This window comes from Myodes glareolus, chromosome 19 (genome assembly GCF_982192425.1).
Source record: "Myodes glareolus chromosome 19, mMyoGla1.1, whole genome shotgun sequence".
In the NCBI taxonomy this organism is placed as follows: domain Eukaryota; kingdom Metazoa; phylum Chordata; class Mammalia; order Rodentia; family Cricetidae; genus Myodes; species Myodes glareolus.
The window spans coordinates 63,340,163-63,358,947 of record NC_142044.1 but is presented as its reverse complement, the minus strand read 5'-3'; the positions used below and the strand labels follow the sequence as shown (position 1 = coordinate 63,358,947).

Below are 18,785 nucleotides of genomic sequence, written 5' to 3'. Positions count from 1 at the left end.
CAGTTGTGAGCTGCCATGTGGGTGCTGGGAATTGAATCCGGGTCCTCTGGGACAGCAACCAGCATGCTCTTTTTTTTTTTTTTAAAAAAGATTTATTTATTAATTATGTATACAGTCTTCTGTCTGCCTGTATGCTGCAGGACAGAAGAGGGCACCAGATCTCCTTACAGATGGTTTTGAGCCACAATGTGGTTGCTGGGAATTGAACTCAGGACCTCTGGAAGAACAGTCAGTGCTTTTAACCTCTGAACCATCTCTCCAGGCCCCCAATTTTTTTTTAAAATCTCATTTCCATATTAACAATGCAACCACAACAGTATGTAGCTGGCATTTGCCAGCATGTGCTTTCTGCCAGGCTCCATCAGCTCTGAAACAGGCACATCATTGTTTTTCTCACTATACAGGGAGAAAGAAAAGTCTAAAAACGTCTGTAATTGAAATAACAAAACAAAACAAAAGAACAAAAAACAAAACCCAAGATGGGCAGTGGTGGCACACCTCTAACCCCAGCACTCGGGAGGCAGAGGCAGGCGGATCTCTGTGAGTTCAAAGATAGTCTGGTTTATAAATTAAGTTCCAGGATAGGTTCCAAAGCTACACAGAGAAACCCTGTCTTAAAAATGCTCCCCCTCGGGGGGCTGGAGAGATGGCTCAGTGGTTAAGAGCATTGCCTGCTCTTCCAGAGGTCCTGAGTTCAATTCCCAGCAACCACATGGTGGCTCACAACCATCTGTAATGAGGTCTGGTGCCCTCTTCTGGCCTGAAGACATACACACAGACAGAATATTGTATACATAATAATAATAAAAAAAATCTGAAGTGTTTAAAATTAAAAAAAAAATGCCCCCCCTCCCCAAAACAACAACAAATACTCCTCTAACATGCAGGACTATAAAGGAGCCCCGACACCAATGGCTAGCACCAGAGGCTGAACTCTTTTTTGTTTATTTGTTTTCTGAGACAGGGTTTCTCTGTGTAGCTTTGGAGCCTGTCCTGGAACTAGCTCTTGTAGACCATGCTGGCCTCGAATTCACAGAGATCTGCCTGCCTCTGTCTTCTGAGTGCTGGGATTAAAGGCCTGCAATACCGCCGCCCCCTGAGGCCGGACTCTTAACCACTAGGCTGTACTGCTTCCCTGGGTTCATTTCTCACCAGCTTTCAGAGTCCCACAAAGACACCAAGACACAATTACTACACTTGTGGTGTAACCATGGCTCCATGCTCTGGGGATGATGCACAGTGCACTTGAGCTCACAGTGTTAACAGGCCAACAGCTGACATCTAGGACAGTACCAGCTACCACCAGATTTCTTGAAAACTTGAAAGACTGTTTCTGTGCTTTGCAGATACAGGGATGATGTATTCGACTATCACAGCATTTATTCCTTCTGTGAGGTGCATGTCATCATTATTAAAGCTGAGCAAACAAGTCTAGGGAAGTAAGCAGCCTGCCCAGCTTTGACAGGCTAGCCACTGGCTGTGCTGGTGTGAGTCAGAATGTCCCCCATAGGATCACTCATTTGTGGCACCATTTAAAAGAATTAGAAGGGTTAGGAGGTGTGGCTTTGTTAGAGGAAATATGACACTGGGGGTGGACTCTTAACATTTATGTGACTTTAAAAATATATACATGTTGCTGGGTGGTGGTGGCGCATGCCTCTAATCCCAGTACTCGGGAGGCTGAGGCAGGTGGATCTCTGTGAGTTCGAAGTCAGCCTGGTCTACAAGAGCTAATTGCAGGACAGGCTCCAAAGCTACAGAGAAACCCTGTCTCAAAAAACAAAACAAAACAACAACAACAACTAAAATGTATACAGGGCTAGAGAGAAGGCTCAGAGGTTAAGAGCACTGACTGCTCTTCCAGAGGTCCTGAGTTCAATTCCCAGCAACCCCATGGTGGCTCACAACCATCTGTAACAGATCTGGTACCCTCTTCTGGTCTTCAGACAAAACATTGTATACATAATAATAAGTAAATTATAAAAAATGTATATACATGGCTCCTCTTGGTTCCAATCCTTCATAGGTGGGAACAGGTACCATTTGGCTGGTTTGCTTTTAGCTAAAGGGATGGTAGTGAACAAACTTGAGACTGTTTCTACCCAGTCTTGATTATCAGCCTCTTCCTTTTGCCCCTTCTAGGAAAAATAGATATTCCCAATGGAGGGAATGGAGTTCATTCAGTCTAGTTCTGTTTGCTTGTAGTGTGTGGTTTCTAAAATCTTTAAAATCTTGGCTACCAATACCAGAGTGAACATGAGATTCACACCTCCCTCCCCCAGGTCAGAGTCCTGACTTCAGAGTGAACATGAGATTCACACCTACCTCTCCCAGATCAGAGTCCTGACTTCAGAGTGAACATGAGATTCACACCTACCTCCCCCAGGTGAGAGTCTCCCACAGGTCCTTTGGTCTCAGGATTAACAATAACAACTTTTACTCCAGGTAAGATCTAAGAATCAAAGCAGAAATACAAATGCTCAGTTCAGTCAAAGCTCCCAGCTCTGACTGTGGCTTCACTTACTGGCTAAAGCCTACCTAGCATGCCTGAGGACTGGTTTCAACCCCCAACCCCGCAAAAGCAAAATAACCAATGACCTCTAGCACCTGAGCCTTTACCTCTAGGGACTAAAATGTCAGGAGTCGCCATTACTCAAGGTGCCCTGATGCACTTTTCTGTTTGTCCCTGGTCAATCTTCCTCATTTTGGTTGAGACTCAAGGACCAATAAATTCCACTCTCCAACTTAAGCAGATGCAGGCTGCCATCTCTTCAGAGGCTGAGAAACTTCTGCCCAGGTTCCCAAAAGTGAGACTAGTACCCTTCTGGGTAAACCCTTTCCAAAGTTAAAACAGCAGGGGAGCCCACCTGGAGACCACACCAGAGTCAGTGGGGGCTGCAGGCTGGGGAGCTGCAGTAGTGAGAACACAGAGAAGGATCTCATGCCCTAGCTTCTCGAGAGACGTCACACTTCTATCTTCAGGAGGAAAAGAAACTAAGTGCTGATGAGCAAACGGCTCAGGCTTTCCAGAAGATCTTTCTGGGGTCAGGACTGTAGCTCAGCAGTAAGCTGCTTGCTTAGTATGTACAAGGGCCTATCTGGGCAAAAAGACAGGTGGGCTGGCCAGCCATTCTGGTCACCTGTCTCACCTTGTTGATATTGTTAGCTTGGGTCTGTAAAGTCTGAGACTGGCTACCAGGGCTTAAATATCTAAAGCCTGGAGGAAGGGAATGAAAGGACAGTTCCCTGGAGCCTCAGCCTGCCCTCAGGACACAGCATTCCTGAAGACTGTGCACCCAACCGCAGATGTGGGGAGGTTAATGGCACAGCCCACACAAGCAGTTCACACAGCAGAAAAACTAAAGTCGGCTTCCTCTGGGGTGACATCTGCTGGATAGATTAAGTAAGATCTCCTTTGACTTTCTGTCTGTGCCTCACAATTCCTAGCAGGAACCTTGAGAGGTCATCACAATCCTGTCCTCTGTCTGGACAGTGCAGGGAAGAGGGACAATGTGGGTAGGGGAGATGCTGAGGATAGGGATGCAGTGGTGAGGACGGAGGGGTGGTGAGGACGGAGGGGTGGGATGAAGTGGTGAGGACGGAGGGGTGGTGAGGACGGAGGGGTGGTGAGGACGGAGGGGTGGTGAGGACGGAGGGGTGGTGAGGATGGAGGGGTGGTGAGGACGGAGGGGTGGGATGCAGTGGTGAGGATGGAGGGGTGGTGAGGACGGAGGGGTGGGATGAAGTGGTGAGGACGGAGGGGTGGTGAGGACGGAGGGGTGGTGAGGACGGAGGGGTGGGATGCAGTGGTGAGGATGGAGGGGTGGTGAGGACGGAGGGGTGGGATGAAGTGGTGAGGACGGAGGGGTGGTGAGGACGGAGGGTGGGATGGAGGACGGAGGGGTGGGATGAAGTGGTGAGGACGGAGGGGTGGTGAGGACGGAGGGGTGGGATGAAGTGGTGAGGATGGAGGGGTGGTGAGGACGGAGGGGTGGTGAGGACGGAGGGCGGGATGAAGTGAAGAGGGATGTTCCCTGCACAGGCACAGCTGCTCTGCTCCCTCACAGTCGGCACCTCCTGACTTGCCTTTCAACTTTGATGTTTAAATAGATGTGACATTTTTTAGGTGCTACTTATCTATGCACTTGTACACAATGAACACATTTCTCTGGGTTATCAGTAAGAATAGCAGGCCATGGGGTTTAAACAATATGGAGATGAGTGCATATCTGTCTTCACGACGATGTACACTTAATGAAGCCATCCACTTAGACGAGACTGTGGAATTAACCTTAGGCTTTCCCTCAAGCTTCAGCCTACCCTTCCCCAGCAGCTGGCAGAATAGAGTACCTTTCCAGACTCGGAGAGCAGGAGGCTCTGAGGGGCACCCCGTTCCACAAGTCGGACCCTGCAGAGAAACAGTAGTTAATGTATGCAGTCTTTTCTAAAACAGGGTTCACCACTGTGGCTGCCTCTCCAAGGCCTCTAGGTGGCACCATCTGTTCCCAGCAGAGCAGGGTTTGCTTACACTCTGTACTTTTGTTGTTGTTATTGTTTTGTTTTGAGACAGGGTTTCTCTGTGTAATAGTCCTGCCTGGAACTCGCTCTGTAGACCAGGCTGGCCTCGAACTCACTGAGATCCACCTGCCTCTGCCTCCCGAGTGCTGGGATTAAAGGTGTGTGCCACCACTGCCCGGCTCACTCTGTATTCTTGATGCTACAGGTCAGACAGATTTTGGTGAGGGTGTTAACAATCCTGGCCCTATTTGCTAGATTTCAGTAGCAGCTCCCATTGTGACAACCACAAGTGTTCCAGGCATGGTGAAGTCTTTGGAGCAGAGGGGCAAATCTCTCCAGTGCAAGAATGCTGCATAAGCACGAGGACATGAGTATCAGCCTCAGCATCACGTAAGAAGCCAAGTGTGCTGGCACGTGCTTATGATCCCAGTGCTGGGAAGTGGAGACCAGTGTATCCACGGGGCTAGCCAGCTTAGCAGGTATACACTAGGCTGCACCGTGGTGATTAGGCATGTGTGTGTGTATGTCTGTGTGTCTGTATGTCGGTGTAGGCCAGAAGACAACCCCAGGTGTTGTTACTCATTTACTCAAGGAACATGCACCTTGTTTTGTGAGACAAGGCACTCTCTCTCTGAGACCTGTGGCTTATCCTGAGCTGGGGAGAAGCTGGCTTTACAACCCTGGAGTTAGATGCAGTGCTGTTTCAGAGACCCTGTTCTGCTTCATTTATCATCGCTCTCATCTTTATCTTTAAACTGCAGAGCAAAGACACTTTCCTTTTTAAATGTAGACAGAGACTTTCTGTACAGCTCTGGTTGTCCTGGAACTCACTATGTAGACCAGGTTGGCATGAAACTCTCAGAGCTCTGCATGCACCACCATGCCCAGTCACACAAAAGTATTTTTAGATAGCTAGGAACGAAGATTATATTTTAATTACAGAACAAAGCAACAGGCCATGCATGGTCCACATGCCTGTAATAATCTAGCAGAATTAGAGGCAGGAAGATGACTGTAAATCTGAGGCCATCTTAGGCTACCTAACAAACTGGCATTTCAAACCCTATCCCACCCCTTTGTGTGGAAACAAACAAAATAGAAACGAAAACAAAAACCCACCAAATGCCAATGAAGCTTTCTTTTTATAAGAAAAATTCTATCATTTATAAATAATAGACATGAATCCTTTCTCTTCCTCCACCAGTCCTGGAAATCCAGACATGAAGAGGATGGGGCGCTGACCCTGAGGCCGAGCCCTTTGTTCACCGTACCTGTCATGTCTCAGCGACTTCAAGTCTACATACACAGTTGTCGGATCAGGCCCCGAGGTTCCCTAAAGAAGAACAAACCAGCACATGTTTATTTAAGGCTGAATGAACGGCCTCTGTAGCACATCTCACAGATGCAAGGAGGCCCCTGAAACCTACACTCTGGCAAAGCCAGAAGATGGGGGAACCTTGGCCCTGGTATCCTTAGATGTCTCTGAAGCAATGGAACAATACCAAATGCAGGGGGCTTTCCTGTGCAGGTGCAGGGCTCAGAGCAGGGACTAGAGAAGCCACCATGCCAAAACAGATGGGAGCAAGGGGCACAATGAGATCCCACAGGAAAGTATCGTGACACTTCCTGCAAGCCACTTAACCATGGTCACAGGAGACGCCAAGTCTTGGCCACCTTCTTTCTCTCTTGTCCTTGCACTCACTGGCCTCAGGAGCCTCCAAGCAGCATAAAATCAGACTGTTCTAGACCCACCAAGAACAACAGGGTAAAAGAATAGATGCAGGTTTATTTTTTAAAAGGCAGAACATGTAGGAGATAGAAAAACAGAAGGCCACGCTGTGTAGTAGCTGGGCTTGGTGGCACACACCTTTAATCTGCACTCAAGAGGCAGAGACACATGGAACTGGATTTCTGAGTTCAAGGCCTACAAAGAGAGTTCCAGGGCAGCCAGGGCTACACAGAGAATCCCTGTCTCTGAAAACAAGAGAAGCCCCTGGAGCACTCACACCAGGAGCAGGCAGCTCTCTGGAGCCTGCTGGCCTGCTTCACTAACAGCAAGAATGAGCTTGCGGTGTCACCTGTAAACAGATTGCTACGTTGACTCTGGAGCCGAACGTGGTGCTGACAGCTCGAGGGGACAGACCGATGTCTTTAAAGAGTTTGGAGAAAGACTGTTGCAGGGTGATGCGCGGTCGCTCCTCTGCGACCACCACACACGTCCTGATGCAGGAGAGGTTGATCCCTCTGGTCTGGAAGAAACATGGTTAAGAAGATCCCTTTTTGTTCAGGAAAAGCCAAGAGTTACTTTCTTAGCCCAGAAATGGAGACGCAGCTTCAGAAAGAAAATGCTAAAACCCCTTCCACAGTCAGTCACCCACTGGGACATCGGATTGCTCTGTGTCTGCTGTGACAGGGCTGGGGTTGGGGAGAGAAGCACTAGTCTAGGCCACACAGGACCCTGAGTTTCATTGCCCAAAACCCCAAACTCAGGTTTCTCTTCCTTTGGTAGTGTATTTCCGGTCCTGCCCACTTACTCTCATGTTTCTCCTCATTTTTTAGCACCTTGGACCTAACTTTCTACCTCTTGTTTTAGTTCTTGGGGTCCTGTTTCTCTGTTAAAGAGAATTTAGTACTTGACTTTCTCACACATGGTCACTGGAAACACACATAAGCCTTTTCTTTAGGAAGTACCCAACCTCCAGTATTCTGAGGTTTTCATTTTACTGGGAAGAAAAAAAAAAATCTATCGGAGGTGAGTTTCCCATTAATAGATCCCCACCCCTCCACAAAGAATAAAATCAGGCTTTGAAAGAATGCATTAAATTAAGGAAGAGTAAAGTTAAACTCTCTGATCTCAGTCATCTGACTAGAAAGAAGACAAAGGGCAGACAAGCTTGTCTGTCTACCACCCTCTGCTCCAGCATTACCAAGCCCTGGCCCAATCATCAAGCCTCTTAGGACATCACTTGCTGGGGCTGCTCCTCACCTTTAGCACCTCCACTTGGTTCCCCAGCCCTTTGGTGCAGAGCTCCATCACGGAGTAGGAGCAGAAAGTGTCCCTTATCTTGTACTGGTTGACGGTGGCGAGCCAGAGGAAAAGGTTGTTCTCCAGCTCCAGAGGAGGAATCAAGACAGACTGGTGACCGGAGTAGACGCTGCAAAGAGTAAGTGGAGAGCTGACGTGCATCTTGCATCTCTCTGCATCTTAGAGCACCAGCAGGGCAGAGGCAGCAGAGGGCCATGTTAGGAACATCCTATTTCTGCATGACTCACAAGACATGTGACCACAAAAACAAAGTAGGCTACGGTAGGTGTGGCAACAAATTCACAGGACGAGCCAAGAGCACAGGATAAAGACAAACCACTCAAAGTGAGAAAGTGTGTGAGGGAAGGGAGCACTCCAGAATGAATGTCTACAAGTGGGAAGGCGGAGGAAAAGCACGGCAGAGAAGTATAGGGTGCGCGTAACATTCCTGGAGCAGAGCGCACAAGTAAGGCCAGGAAGGCTGAAGCAGTCCTGAAAGGTCTCACACCAAGTGCAGCTCTAAGCTGCTATAAACCCACCATGACAAAGGTTTTGGAGCTGGAGCCACTGAAGGCTGGGAGACGGTTAGACGGGCTGCAGAGTCTGGGCAAGGGACGCTGACAGATGAATCCCAACAGTGCAGCAAGAGACAACGAAAGGAATGTGGAGTCGCCGAGATCTACAGCCACGACGTCTAACCTCTAAACTTAGTATCACCAAGAGTCCAGCAACACCAGAATTGGGGTCTGGATCAATCCAGTCTAGAAGGCTTCATCAGCTTTTTCTTCCGTGTACAACGGGTAATTTGCCAGGGTATAAAAATACAAGCCCACAAGAGGAGACCTTGATCTCATGGTCAACCTTCCATTTTAGTCTCCTGCTAGACTCACAGATTCAAGCCATCATACCTTGTTCTCTTATTTTGTTTGTTTCTTTTACTTTCTAAAGGAGACTTGTATTTATTTATTTTAGTTTTTCAGGACAGTTTCTCTGGGTAGTCCTAGCTGTCCTGGAACTAGCTCTTGTAGATTAGACTGGCCTCAAACTCACAGAGATCCACCTGCATCTGCCTTCTGAGTGCTGGGATTAAAGGTATGTGCCACTGATACCTGGCTATTTTTATTTTATGTACATGAGTATTTTGTTTGAATGGGCATAAATGTGTCATGTGTGTGCTGTTGGAGTCAGAAGTGGCAGCAGCTCTCTGGGAACTGGAGCCACAGAGTCTTTTATAAGAGTAGCAAGTGCTTTTGGCCATGGAGCCGTCCTCCCCAGCCACTTCTTTTCCTTTTAGAGGTGTGGTCTTGTTATAAACCATGCTTGCCTTATGATTCTCCTGCCTTATCCCCTAGGATTACAGGTAGACATTCTTGGTCTTGTTGAAATGTTCCAAGACCCAGAAGTGACTTTAAGGCATAGATGGGTAATAGGAACAACTGAACCAATGTGCATTACATGTAACTGGCAGAGGAAGTTGAAGATGACACCCACATTCTACTTTGGCCCTGTGGACAGCCATACCCCAATGAAGACAGGGATACAGAAGGAAGATGCTACAGGAGAGACAGGCACTTGGAAACATTCTTGGCATCTCTACAGGAAGTGAAAATTCAGACCTGAGATATGGTTTTCTGGCAGGCAGTGAAAAGAGCAGAGACTTGCCAGTCCTCAGGAAGTAATCTGGTCAAGGCAAACTGCTGCGTTCCAGCCACATGATGTCACTGCATCCCACCATGCCCTCCTGCCCAGCCTAGGGCACATCCTGGTGCCGTCACTGCATCCCACCATGCCCTCCTGCCCAGTCTAGGGCACATCCTGGTGCCGTCACTGCATCCCACCATGCCCTCCTGCCCAGTCTAGGGCACGTACTGGTGCCGTCACTGCATCCCACCATGCCCTCCTGCCCAGCCTAGGGCACATCCTGCTGTCAAATGTCAGACTGAAATGTCTGTCAAATGTCACCTGAAAATCATGCTTCTATTTGGCATGGCTTCTACAACTAGGATCACAGGATGGGACAGAAAGCAGGTGATAGAACAGTGCCTTGTTATAGGAGGCAGAAAACTAGGCAAGGAGAATTAAAGAAAGCAATCACATAAAACTAAACAAACATCAGAAATACAAAAGGTGCTCATATTTCAGAAACAGCAGCATTTTACTAAAGTTAACTAACCCAAGGAAACAAAAGGGAGGAGGAGATGGCCACAGCCCCAAACCATGGACAGGCTTCTCCATCCTACCTGCAGAGACACCAGAGTGCAAAGCCAAGTCCACAGTACGGGTCAAGACAGATGGCGATCTGCCGAGAGGAGTACAGCTCACACTGGAGTTTGATGGCTCTACAGAGAGCATTGACAGCGGAGTGGGACATCTGCAAAGCAAGGGACACACACGGGATGCAGCTGGCACCCCATAGGCACAGGAACCGCCCTGACCAGCTTTAGCCCCAAACTTTCCATGTGGCGTATGGATTCCACTGCTTCATAGCCTAGTCTAAGTACAAACTAAGAAGATGGGTTTCTACTCTGCAGCTGACACAGCCTCACAGGACCTGAACCGATGGCTGCACACAGACTTTACCTAGAGCTCTTACTATCTGTAGCGTGTGTACTCCGCCACAGCACTTCACAGTGCAAATCCTTTGAGATAACTTTCTTCGGAATAGCCAGTGCTTGGATTTAAATATAGCCATGACACCTGACCCACTGCCCTCTGGTGCAGCCGGCTGACCTCCACGGGAAAGGTCTGCTCACTGTGGCCTGGCATCTCACCAGCAGAGTGAGATCACTTTACCTTTACTCCTGTAAGCATGCCAGTTGTGGAGACACTAAAATCAAGATATGCCAACATCTCAGGAGTGGGTGGTTTATACAGCTGAGGTAACCGTTTCCTGGGTAAGTCATCTGCAATGCAAAGAAGAAAGCTGATGTAGAGCAGACGTGCTGGAACACAGGAACCACTGCTCTTTAACTGCTTCTAAGATGTGTGGAGGTCTGAACTTCTTGTGTCTAACCCAGCAGCTCACCGTTGTCAACCTCAACTGCAAGCAGGGGCCGTGATGCCACTAGGTAAAGGTTACCTGCAATGCCACAGCCAACAAATTCATTTGTAGATGTCTCGATGGTAACATCTTGGAAAAGACGGAGTGCTGGTGTTCAATCCCAGAGGTCAACTATGTCACCAGCTCTGTGTCCCTGGGGTTACTTGACATCTCTTTTTCCTTTTCTTTAAAACAGATCTCCAAATACCTACCTTCACTGGTTACTGGGAATTTAACTCACATGAACCACGTAAAATTTTTTTTAAAGATTTGTTTATTTATTATGTATACAGTGTTCTGCCTGCGTGTATTCCTGCAGGCCAGAAGAGGGGCACCAGACCTCATTACAGACACTTGTGAGCTACCAAGTGGTTGCTGGGAACTGAACTCAGAAAGAACAGTCAGTGCTTTTAACCACTGAGCCATCTCTCCAGCCTTAAATTTTTTTTAATATTTATTTATTTATTATGTATACATTATTCTGTCTGTGTGTATGCTGCAGGCCAGAAGAGGGCACCAGACCCCATTACAGATGGTTGTGAGCCACCATGTGGTTGTTGGGAAGTGAACTCAGGACCTTTGGAAGAGCAGGCAATGCTCTAACCTCTGAGCCATCTCTCCAGCCCCCCAGCCTTAAAATTTTATATGTTTATTTATTTTATGTGTATGTGTGTGAGCCTAAGTGCATGTAGGAGTAACGTATGCATGTAGGAGCCTCTTGAAGAAGTCGGAAGAGACAAGGATCTCACTGGAACAGGTGGCTGTGAGCTGCCATGTCAGCTGGGAACTGAACCTGGGACCTCTGCAAGAGCAGCAGTGCTCTAATCTCTGAGCCATCTAACTCCCACAGGAAGCACTTTTAAAATAACAACTATGTATATACTCAAGATGCATTAATTATTGTTATGCTTTTTCCCATTAAAGCATATCACTTACAGATTAGTGTGTCACATTAATCATGCATGGTGTAATAGTGTTGACTGTTAACCTGACAGGATCTGGAATCACCTGAGACAGCCTCTAGGCACATACGTGGGGGCATTATTTGTATCAGGTTAGCCTTGGCCTCGAACTCACAGAAATCTGCCAGTCTCTGCATCCCAAGTACTGTGACTAAAGGTGTGTGTGGCAACCACTGCTGGGTATAGGATAATCTTGATTAGGGTAACTGAGCTCAGATATGGTGCCTATTGGGCAATGGCACCGTATGTGAGTTTGGTTCATGAACCACATAAAAAGGAAAAGGCTAGCCACAGGCGATCATTCGTTGCTCTCTTCCTCCTGATTGCATAGTCGCCGTGACCAGCTGCTGCTCCAAGCCCCTGCTGCCTGGACTCCCCACCGCGACACACTGCACCTTGAGCTGTGAGCAGAACCACCCTTTCATTCCTTAAGCTGCTTCTGCATAATATTTACCACAGCTACTTAAGAAGTTAGACAGCTCCCTCCTCTAGAATTTGGAGTTCTTCCACTCATTTAAAACACCCCTTCCTGTGCTGGGGACAAAGAACAATTGCCTGACATGCACAGAGCCCCAAGCAGGGCTCACTTCAGGGACTCCAGAAAACTAGATATGGTAGGATAGCTTGCCTTTATCCCAGATTTTCAAGTCAAAACCAAGAATATCAAGATGTCTCTAGCTCAACTATGCCCCTTGGCGGTCCTTTGGTTTCTGGATTATGAAACAATCGAGAATTTTAAATCTCCATGTCACTGGGTGGCTATCTCTGGTTATGTGTTACCACTATGGCCCCACACTACAGCTGTACATATACCAAGCTCTACGTGCCTCATTTTATATTTTTGTCCAACCTGGAGAGGATTCTCAAGAGCAGCAGGAGTATTTAAGCCCTGTCTAAGTGCAGAACCCCCACTCTTCCTGTTCCACCAGTCCTCCAGCTATTCCCATATCTGAATCTGATTGAATATCATCTAAAATTCATGTACAATCTTTTTTTCCTCATTTCTCAAGACAGAGTTTCTCTGTATAACAGCCCTGGCTGTCCTGGAACTCACTTGCTGGCCTCAAACTCACAGAAATCCTCCTGCCTCTGCCTCCCAAGTGCTTGGATTAAAGGCATTTGCTCCCACTACCCAATTAAATAAAGTCCCGTCGAGCCTCCCTCCCCCAACCAGGACAGGGTTTCTGTGTCCTGGTTGTCCTGGAAGTAGTTCTTGAAGACCAGGCTGACCTTGAACTCACAGAGATCAGCCTGCCACTGCCTCCCAAGTGCTGGGGTTAAAGGCGTGTGCCACCAAAGCTTGGCTAACATTCTGGTTTTCATATCATATCACATTAGCTAATTTGATATTCTGGGGTACAGCAACAGTATTTTAGAATGGGGTTACATAGCAATTAATAAAGCTCAAGATAGAGCCCAGGTCTTCTAACTTCTAGTCTCTTGTTTAAATTACAACACATCTATAAGTCAAGGGTCAGACTGTCTTGATAGTGTGTGTGTGTGTGTATTTACATGTTAGGGGTGTGTGTGTGTGTATATGCCACTGGACGCCAGAGGTCAACCTTGGGTGTCATTTCTCAGGAGTCACCCCCTTGTTTTTCTGAGACAGGGTCTCTCTCTCACACTAGGACCTAGGGCTTCCCACTTAGGCTTGACTGGTCAGCAAGCTCCAGGGTCCTGTCTCTAGACCTCTGTGCCCAGCTGTTTATGTGGTTCCTGGAAATCAAAGGGAGCTCCTCACTCTTCCACAGCTACCAACTGAACTACCTCTCCAGCCCATCTCATGTATCTAGCGATAAAATATAACCAGATACAGACACCTTTGAAGGATGCCAATGCATTGCCGAAACACCATTTGCCTTTACTCCCCCCCCCCCCCCCGAGGCAGGGTCTTATGCTGTGGCAAGGCCTAGGCTTGAATTAATAATCCTCCTGCCTCAGTCTCTAGAGTCCTGAGATTATAGATGTAGCAATCACATCCAGCAAGACACTTTGTTTAGAGAGCACTTAGCATATTATGGGCTGGTTCTTGGACGTGTCTCTACTGTGTCCAGTATGTTGTTAGTACACACGGGGTATCTGGCTTTGCTCTGTGTCAACAGACAATGAAGGTGTCATAACACCAAAACTGTGCAAATGTGTGAGTCTAGGAAACCTCTGGCAGTGAATGGTAGCGGCTCTGGACAGCGCCTTTCACCTGTGTCAATGATGGTTGGCCAGGTTTTCACATCCACAGCTGCTGCTGCTTCTCGAGACTTCAGCAACCTCATCAGAGTCTGAGTGGTGAGAATACACGCTGCTTTGCTGACCTAGAAACAAAAGGACAGCAGTAAATACCAGAAGGCTTAGCACTGGCTGCTGCCAGAAGTAGCTTGCTCACCATACCAGCCAGGGTGTTTCATTCCCCCCCGCCCTTTTTTTATTTCTGAAAATGTGTCATGCTTAATTCTCCCAGGCATTTTTAACAGGGGCTGCTGCCTACAACGGTCATACTCTCAGGAAGGACCCTACAATCCTAATCTTCGTAAAGACCCAATAAAGACATGGACTCTGTAGTGTTTAAGGAATGGGAGGAGTTCGTAGGCACACTCGGAATTGGTGTGTGCAATCCAGACCCACGGTGCACACCAATCTGGCCATGGATCCAGACCGAAGCGCCCACACAAATGGGCTCTGTTCAGCTATGCAGGGAAGGGTAAAATGACCTACTTTCACCCACAAAGTGCGTCAACAGAAAGAAACTCCCAGCGCTTCCCCAGGCCTCTCTGTACGAGCTAACAAGGACATTTTTGCTGAATTAAAATGTAATGAAATCATCTGTGATGAGCGTGGCTTTATGCTGTGGCTGAAGCAGCTGACACAGCAGCAGCTCCTGGAGAAACAAACGCATGTCAGTGCGCTGGCCCAGGCTGCCTTCTGTTAAAGGTCTCAGAATATGACATAATAGAGGTTTATTCAATTTCAATTCTCATATACTGTAAAATTTTCTATCAACCCCAGGATAAAATTCAGGGCATTTTGTTTGTTCTGGTGTTGCTAAGGCTTAATAAGCACTCAACCCCTGAGCTATACCCCAGCCCTGCACAGATTTTTAAGAGTTCCATCTTCATTTTTTTCCCAAAACTCCACATGCAAATGCACTGTCTTGATTATGTTCACCTCACCATCTCCTCCAAGTCCCTTTATCTAATATCCCTCCCAGTTTCATGCCCTTTCTATAATTTCTAATTAATTATTTATTTTTCCCCCGAGACAGGGTTTCTCTGTAGCTTTGGAGACTGTCCTGCAACTAGCTCTTGTAGCTGGCCTCGATCTCATAGAGATCCACCTGCCTCTGCCTCCTGAGTGCTGGGATTAAAGACGTGCGCCACCACTGCCCAGCTAACTAATTTATTTTTAAGCTACTGAGTCCAGCTAGTGCTGCCCATCTGCATACAGGCATGGATCAACCACTGGGACATGGGAACCTATCAGTGGCCACACTCCTAAAGAAAAGTAACTTCCATTCCTCTGGCAGCAATCAACTTCTCAGCTGGGGTGGAGCCCAGGGAACCCCTCCCCCAACATACCTTTTAATGCTAAATATACAAAATTAACCCAAAGTGACCTGACTGGGAGGACTTGATATGCAAAATTACACTAGCTCTTGTACAGTAAAAACAAGTCAGCCAGATCATCCCTTGTTTTGAGAAGGGAGGAGGGCGAGCTTTATGGGAAATCACTCAGCCCTGCTCTACTCTACCGACAGGCCCCACCCCAACCCTCAACCATTGCTCTCCCATTCACTGAAAGATCATCGCCACTTTGGCGAGAAAAGGGAACAGCTGTTAGTCTGGTTTTGACACAGACTCTCTACATAGCCCAGGCTAGCCTACAACTCTCATTTGTACATCTACCTCCTGAGAGCTGGGACCACAGGCACACACCACACCACACCAAGCTGGGAGAGTTTTTAGGAGAAAAATGTGACAACTTGGCACCATAGAACAGGAAGTTATAGGGGTTCTTAGCTGTCTGAATGTGAGTCTATGAAATAGGGCAGACACAGTTACAGAAGGAACTTACGTCAACGATCATGCGCACCGTGGGCAATGTGGCAGTGAGGTTCTGAGCATGAGGGGGACGCACAGTCACAGGTACACACCCTGCGTACAGGCAGCCATAAAATGCAGCGATTAACTCGATGCCTGCAAGACAGAGGGCACTGTCAGGGAGTCACTTAGCCAGCCGTTGCTACTGCAAGAAACTGAACCCAGAGTCTCCAGTCATGTGACAGGTGGGCGGGCTAGTTATTCATCTGGTATTGAGTTTGTTTTGTTTTTGTTTTTTCAAGACAGAGCTTCTTTGTGTAACAGTCCTTGGATGTTCTAAACTCTCTCTGAGGATCAGGCTGGCCTTGAATTCACAGAGATCCGCCTGTCTCTGCCTCACAAGTAGTAGGATTAAAGGTGTGCACCACCACCACTCAGCTTCATTTGGTGTTGACACAGTCTCTCAAGCATTGAAATTACAGGCAAGCATCACCATACCTGGCTCATGTGCATTATTTGACCACAATTCAAACAATATCCTGACAGAATAAATTCCAATAATTAAGAAGAATAGTAAATCTGGCATTGCTGGGTGGTGGTGGCGCACACCTTTAATCCCAGCACTCCTGGAGATAAAGGCAGACGGATCTCTGTGAGTTCAAAGCCAGCCTGGTCTACAGAGTAAGTTTCAGGACAGTTGGAAATACCCAGAGGAACCCTATCAAAAAACTAAAAAGTCTGGCATGGTGGCTCACACTTGGTATTTGAGAGGTTGAGGCAGGCATATTGCCAAGGGTTCAAGATCAGCCTGGACTACATAGTGATAGTTAAAGGAGAGTCTGACCATCTTTAAAATAACAACACAACAATAAATAAATAAATAAATAAATAAATAAGGAGGCATATGAAACAATTTAAACTATATAAAGAGGCCCAGGAAACAAGGAAGGAATATATATACACAAATATATTTGGGTGGTCCAGCAATCGAACCCAGAGCTTTGACAGGTCTAGCAAGTGTCATGCCTCTGAGCTACATCCTCAAACTGAAACGTGAGCTCTTAGAACATGTTTATTTTCTGCTACTTAGGAAAAAATGGCTGCAGAAATCAAAGATTTTAACTAAGGAAAAAGGACAGGGAGGAACTGTCAAATTTTCCTTGCACAAAGGCAAGGAACAGGAAAAGGAACTGGATTTTTTTTTTTAATTTTTTTCGAGACAGGGTTTCTCTGTAGTTTTGGAGCCTGTCCTGGAACTCACTCGGTAGACCAGGTTGGCCTTGAACTCACAGAGTGCTGGGATTAAAGGCATGTGCCACCAATGCCTGGCGAAACTGGATTTCTTAGACATTGTGGGTCAACGAGTGCAGTTTGGGGGCCTCAGGAAGTGCTGGGGAACTGCCACTTCATTACTGACAGATGGAAGAGAACTTCATGCAAACACACAGGACACACTCCTCCTAGAGCTGACGGTCTTCTAGGCATTCTTAGTGTTCACACAAATGAACAGTGTAGAAAGGGAGAAAAGATCAGGAACGGTAAAATGGAGGACTGGGGACAGAGAACCGACGAAGCCTAGGCATGAAAATGAGGGACAGAAGGGACGCAGAGGGGAACGTAAATATCTTTGTTTTTCTTGTGTCAATCTTTCAATTCAAATATCTCACTTAGAGCAGGGCAGCAGTGGAGTCTTCAATCTCAGCATTTGGATGGAGAGAATGGCTGATCTCTTTGAGGTCAAGGCCAGTGTGGTCCACAGTTCCAGGAGACTCCAAAGCTACACAGAGAAACCCAGTCTCCAAACAAACCCCACCCCACCCCCAAAAATTTTTCCCTTAGAATTCTGACTATTGGGCTAGGGAGACGGCTCAGCAGGCAAGAGCGCATGCTATGCACACCTCTGTCCTGAGTTGACACTAGTGCGCACACGTAGGTAGAGGTCAGAGACTGGGGCTGGCTGTCTTCCTCCATTGTGCTCTACCTTTTCAAAACTTTTGTGTATGCATGTGTGTGTTGGGGGAGGTCTGTTTGTGTTGAATGCTCCGAGACGACCAATAGAGTCCGACCTCGGTTCGGAGAGCGGAGTCCACATTCAGCTGGCTGAGATGGACCAAAGAGTTTCCTGGAAGACTCAGAGGGAGATAGAAGGACACACAGGGAGAAATAGGAGTGGAAAGTGGAGAGGAGGAAATAGTGTTTCAGTTGTTCCGTAGATCTCTCGTTTAGTCCCTAATATTCACCCCCAAGTTTTATTTTTTAACAAAATGATGAAAAGAATCACAACATCTGGCATTTCATGTTGCACCATATGTAGAAGGCTTTCTTGGACTGCCAGCCCCCAAATCATGACACAGAGAACTCAGCCTTAGCTTAGGCTTGTTTCTAACTGGCTCTTATAACTTAAATTAACCCATTTCTACTAATCGACGTGCTGCCATGTGGCTCGTGACCTTTACTTTCCTCTCTGTGTCTCTCCCACACTTGAATTCACCTTCTCCTCTCTCTGCCCAGAAGTCCTGTCTGTTCTCTCCTGTCTAGCTACTGGCCATTCAGCTATTTCTTCTTTCCTTCTTTCTTTCCTTCCTTCCTTCTTTTTAATTTTTTGAGATAGGGTTTCTCTGTGTAGCTGCCTCTGCCTCCCAAGTGCAGAGATTAAAGGTGTGTGCCACTATCGTCCAACTATTCAGCTATTTATTAAACCAATTAGAAGGTTTCTTGGAAAAGACACATCTTCAGTGTACAAAATGATTATTCTACAACATGTGTGTCTATGTCTAAGCATGTATCTGTGTGTGTGTCTGTGTCTAAGCATGTACCTGTGTATGTGGATATCTGTGTCTAAGCACGTACCTGTGTATGTGGATGTCTGTGTCTAAGCATGTACGTGTGTATGTGGATGTCTGTGTCTAAGCACGTACGTGTGTATATGGATGTCTGTGTCTAAGCACGTACCTGTGTATGTGGATGTTTGTGTCTAAGCAGGCACCTGTGTATGTGGATGTCTGTGTCTAAGCATGTACCTGTGTATGTGGATGTCTGTGTCTAAGCACGTACCTGTGTATGTGGATGTCTGTGTCTAAGCAGGCACCTGTATACGTGGATGTCTGTGTCTAAGCACGTACGTGTGTATGTGGATGTCTGTGTCTAAGCATGTACCTGTGTATGTGTATGTTTGTGTCTAAGCAGGCACCTGTGTATGTGGATGTCTG

The 18,785-nt window shown here is 47.1% G+C and overlaps 1 protein-coding gene across 2 annotated transcripts in view; it reads right to left on the bottom strand.

The window, feature by feature from the left end:
* The window catches only part of Dip2b (DIP2 acetate--CoA ligase B (putative)), a 181,750-nt gene that overhangs the window by 9,910 nt on the left and 153,055 nt on the right, over positions 1-18,785 (bottom strand). For both annotated transcript variants that reach the window (XM_085678591.2, XM_085678590.2), the window contains 9 exons: positions 15,611-15,732; positions 13,743-13,854; positions 10,337-10,446; positions 9,784-9,914; positions 7,505-7,673; positions 6,597-6,767; positions 5,790-5,851; positions 4,351-4,408; positions 2,378-2,452 (listed from right to left, as the gene is read on the bottom strand). In XM_085678591.2, the coding sequence (XP_085534717.2) occupies positions 2,378-2,452; positions 4,351-4,408; positions 5,790-5,851; positions 6,597-6,767; positions 7,505-7,673; positions 9,784-9,914; positions 10,337-10,446; positions 13,743-13,854; positions 15,611-15,732 (1,010 nt within the window). The remainder of the gene's footprint in view (positions 1-2,377; positions 2,453-4,350; positions 4,409-5,789; positions 5,852-6,596; positions 6,768-7,504; positions 7,674-9,783; positions 9,915-10,336; positions 10,447-13,742; positions 13,855-15,610; positions 15,733-18,785) is intronic.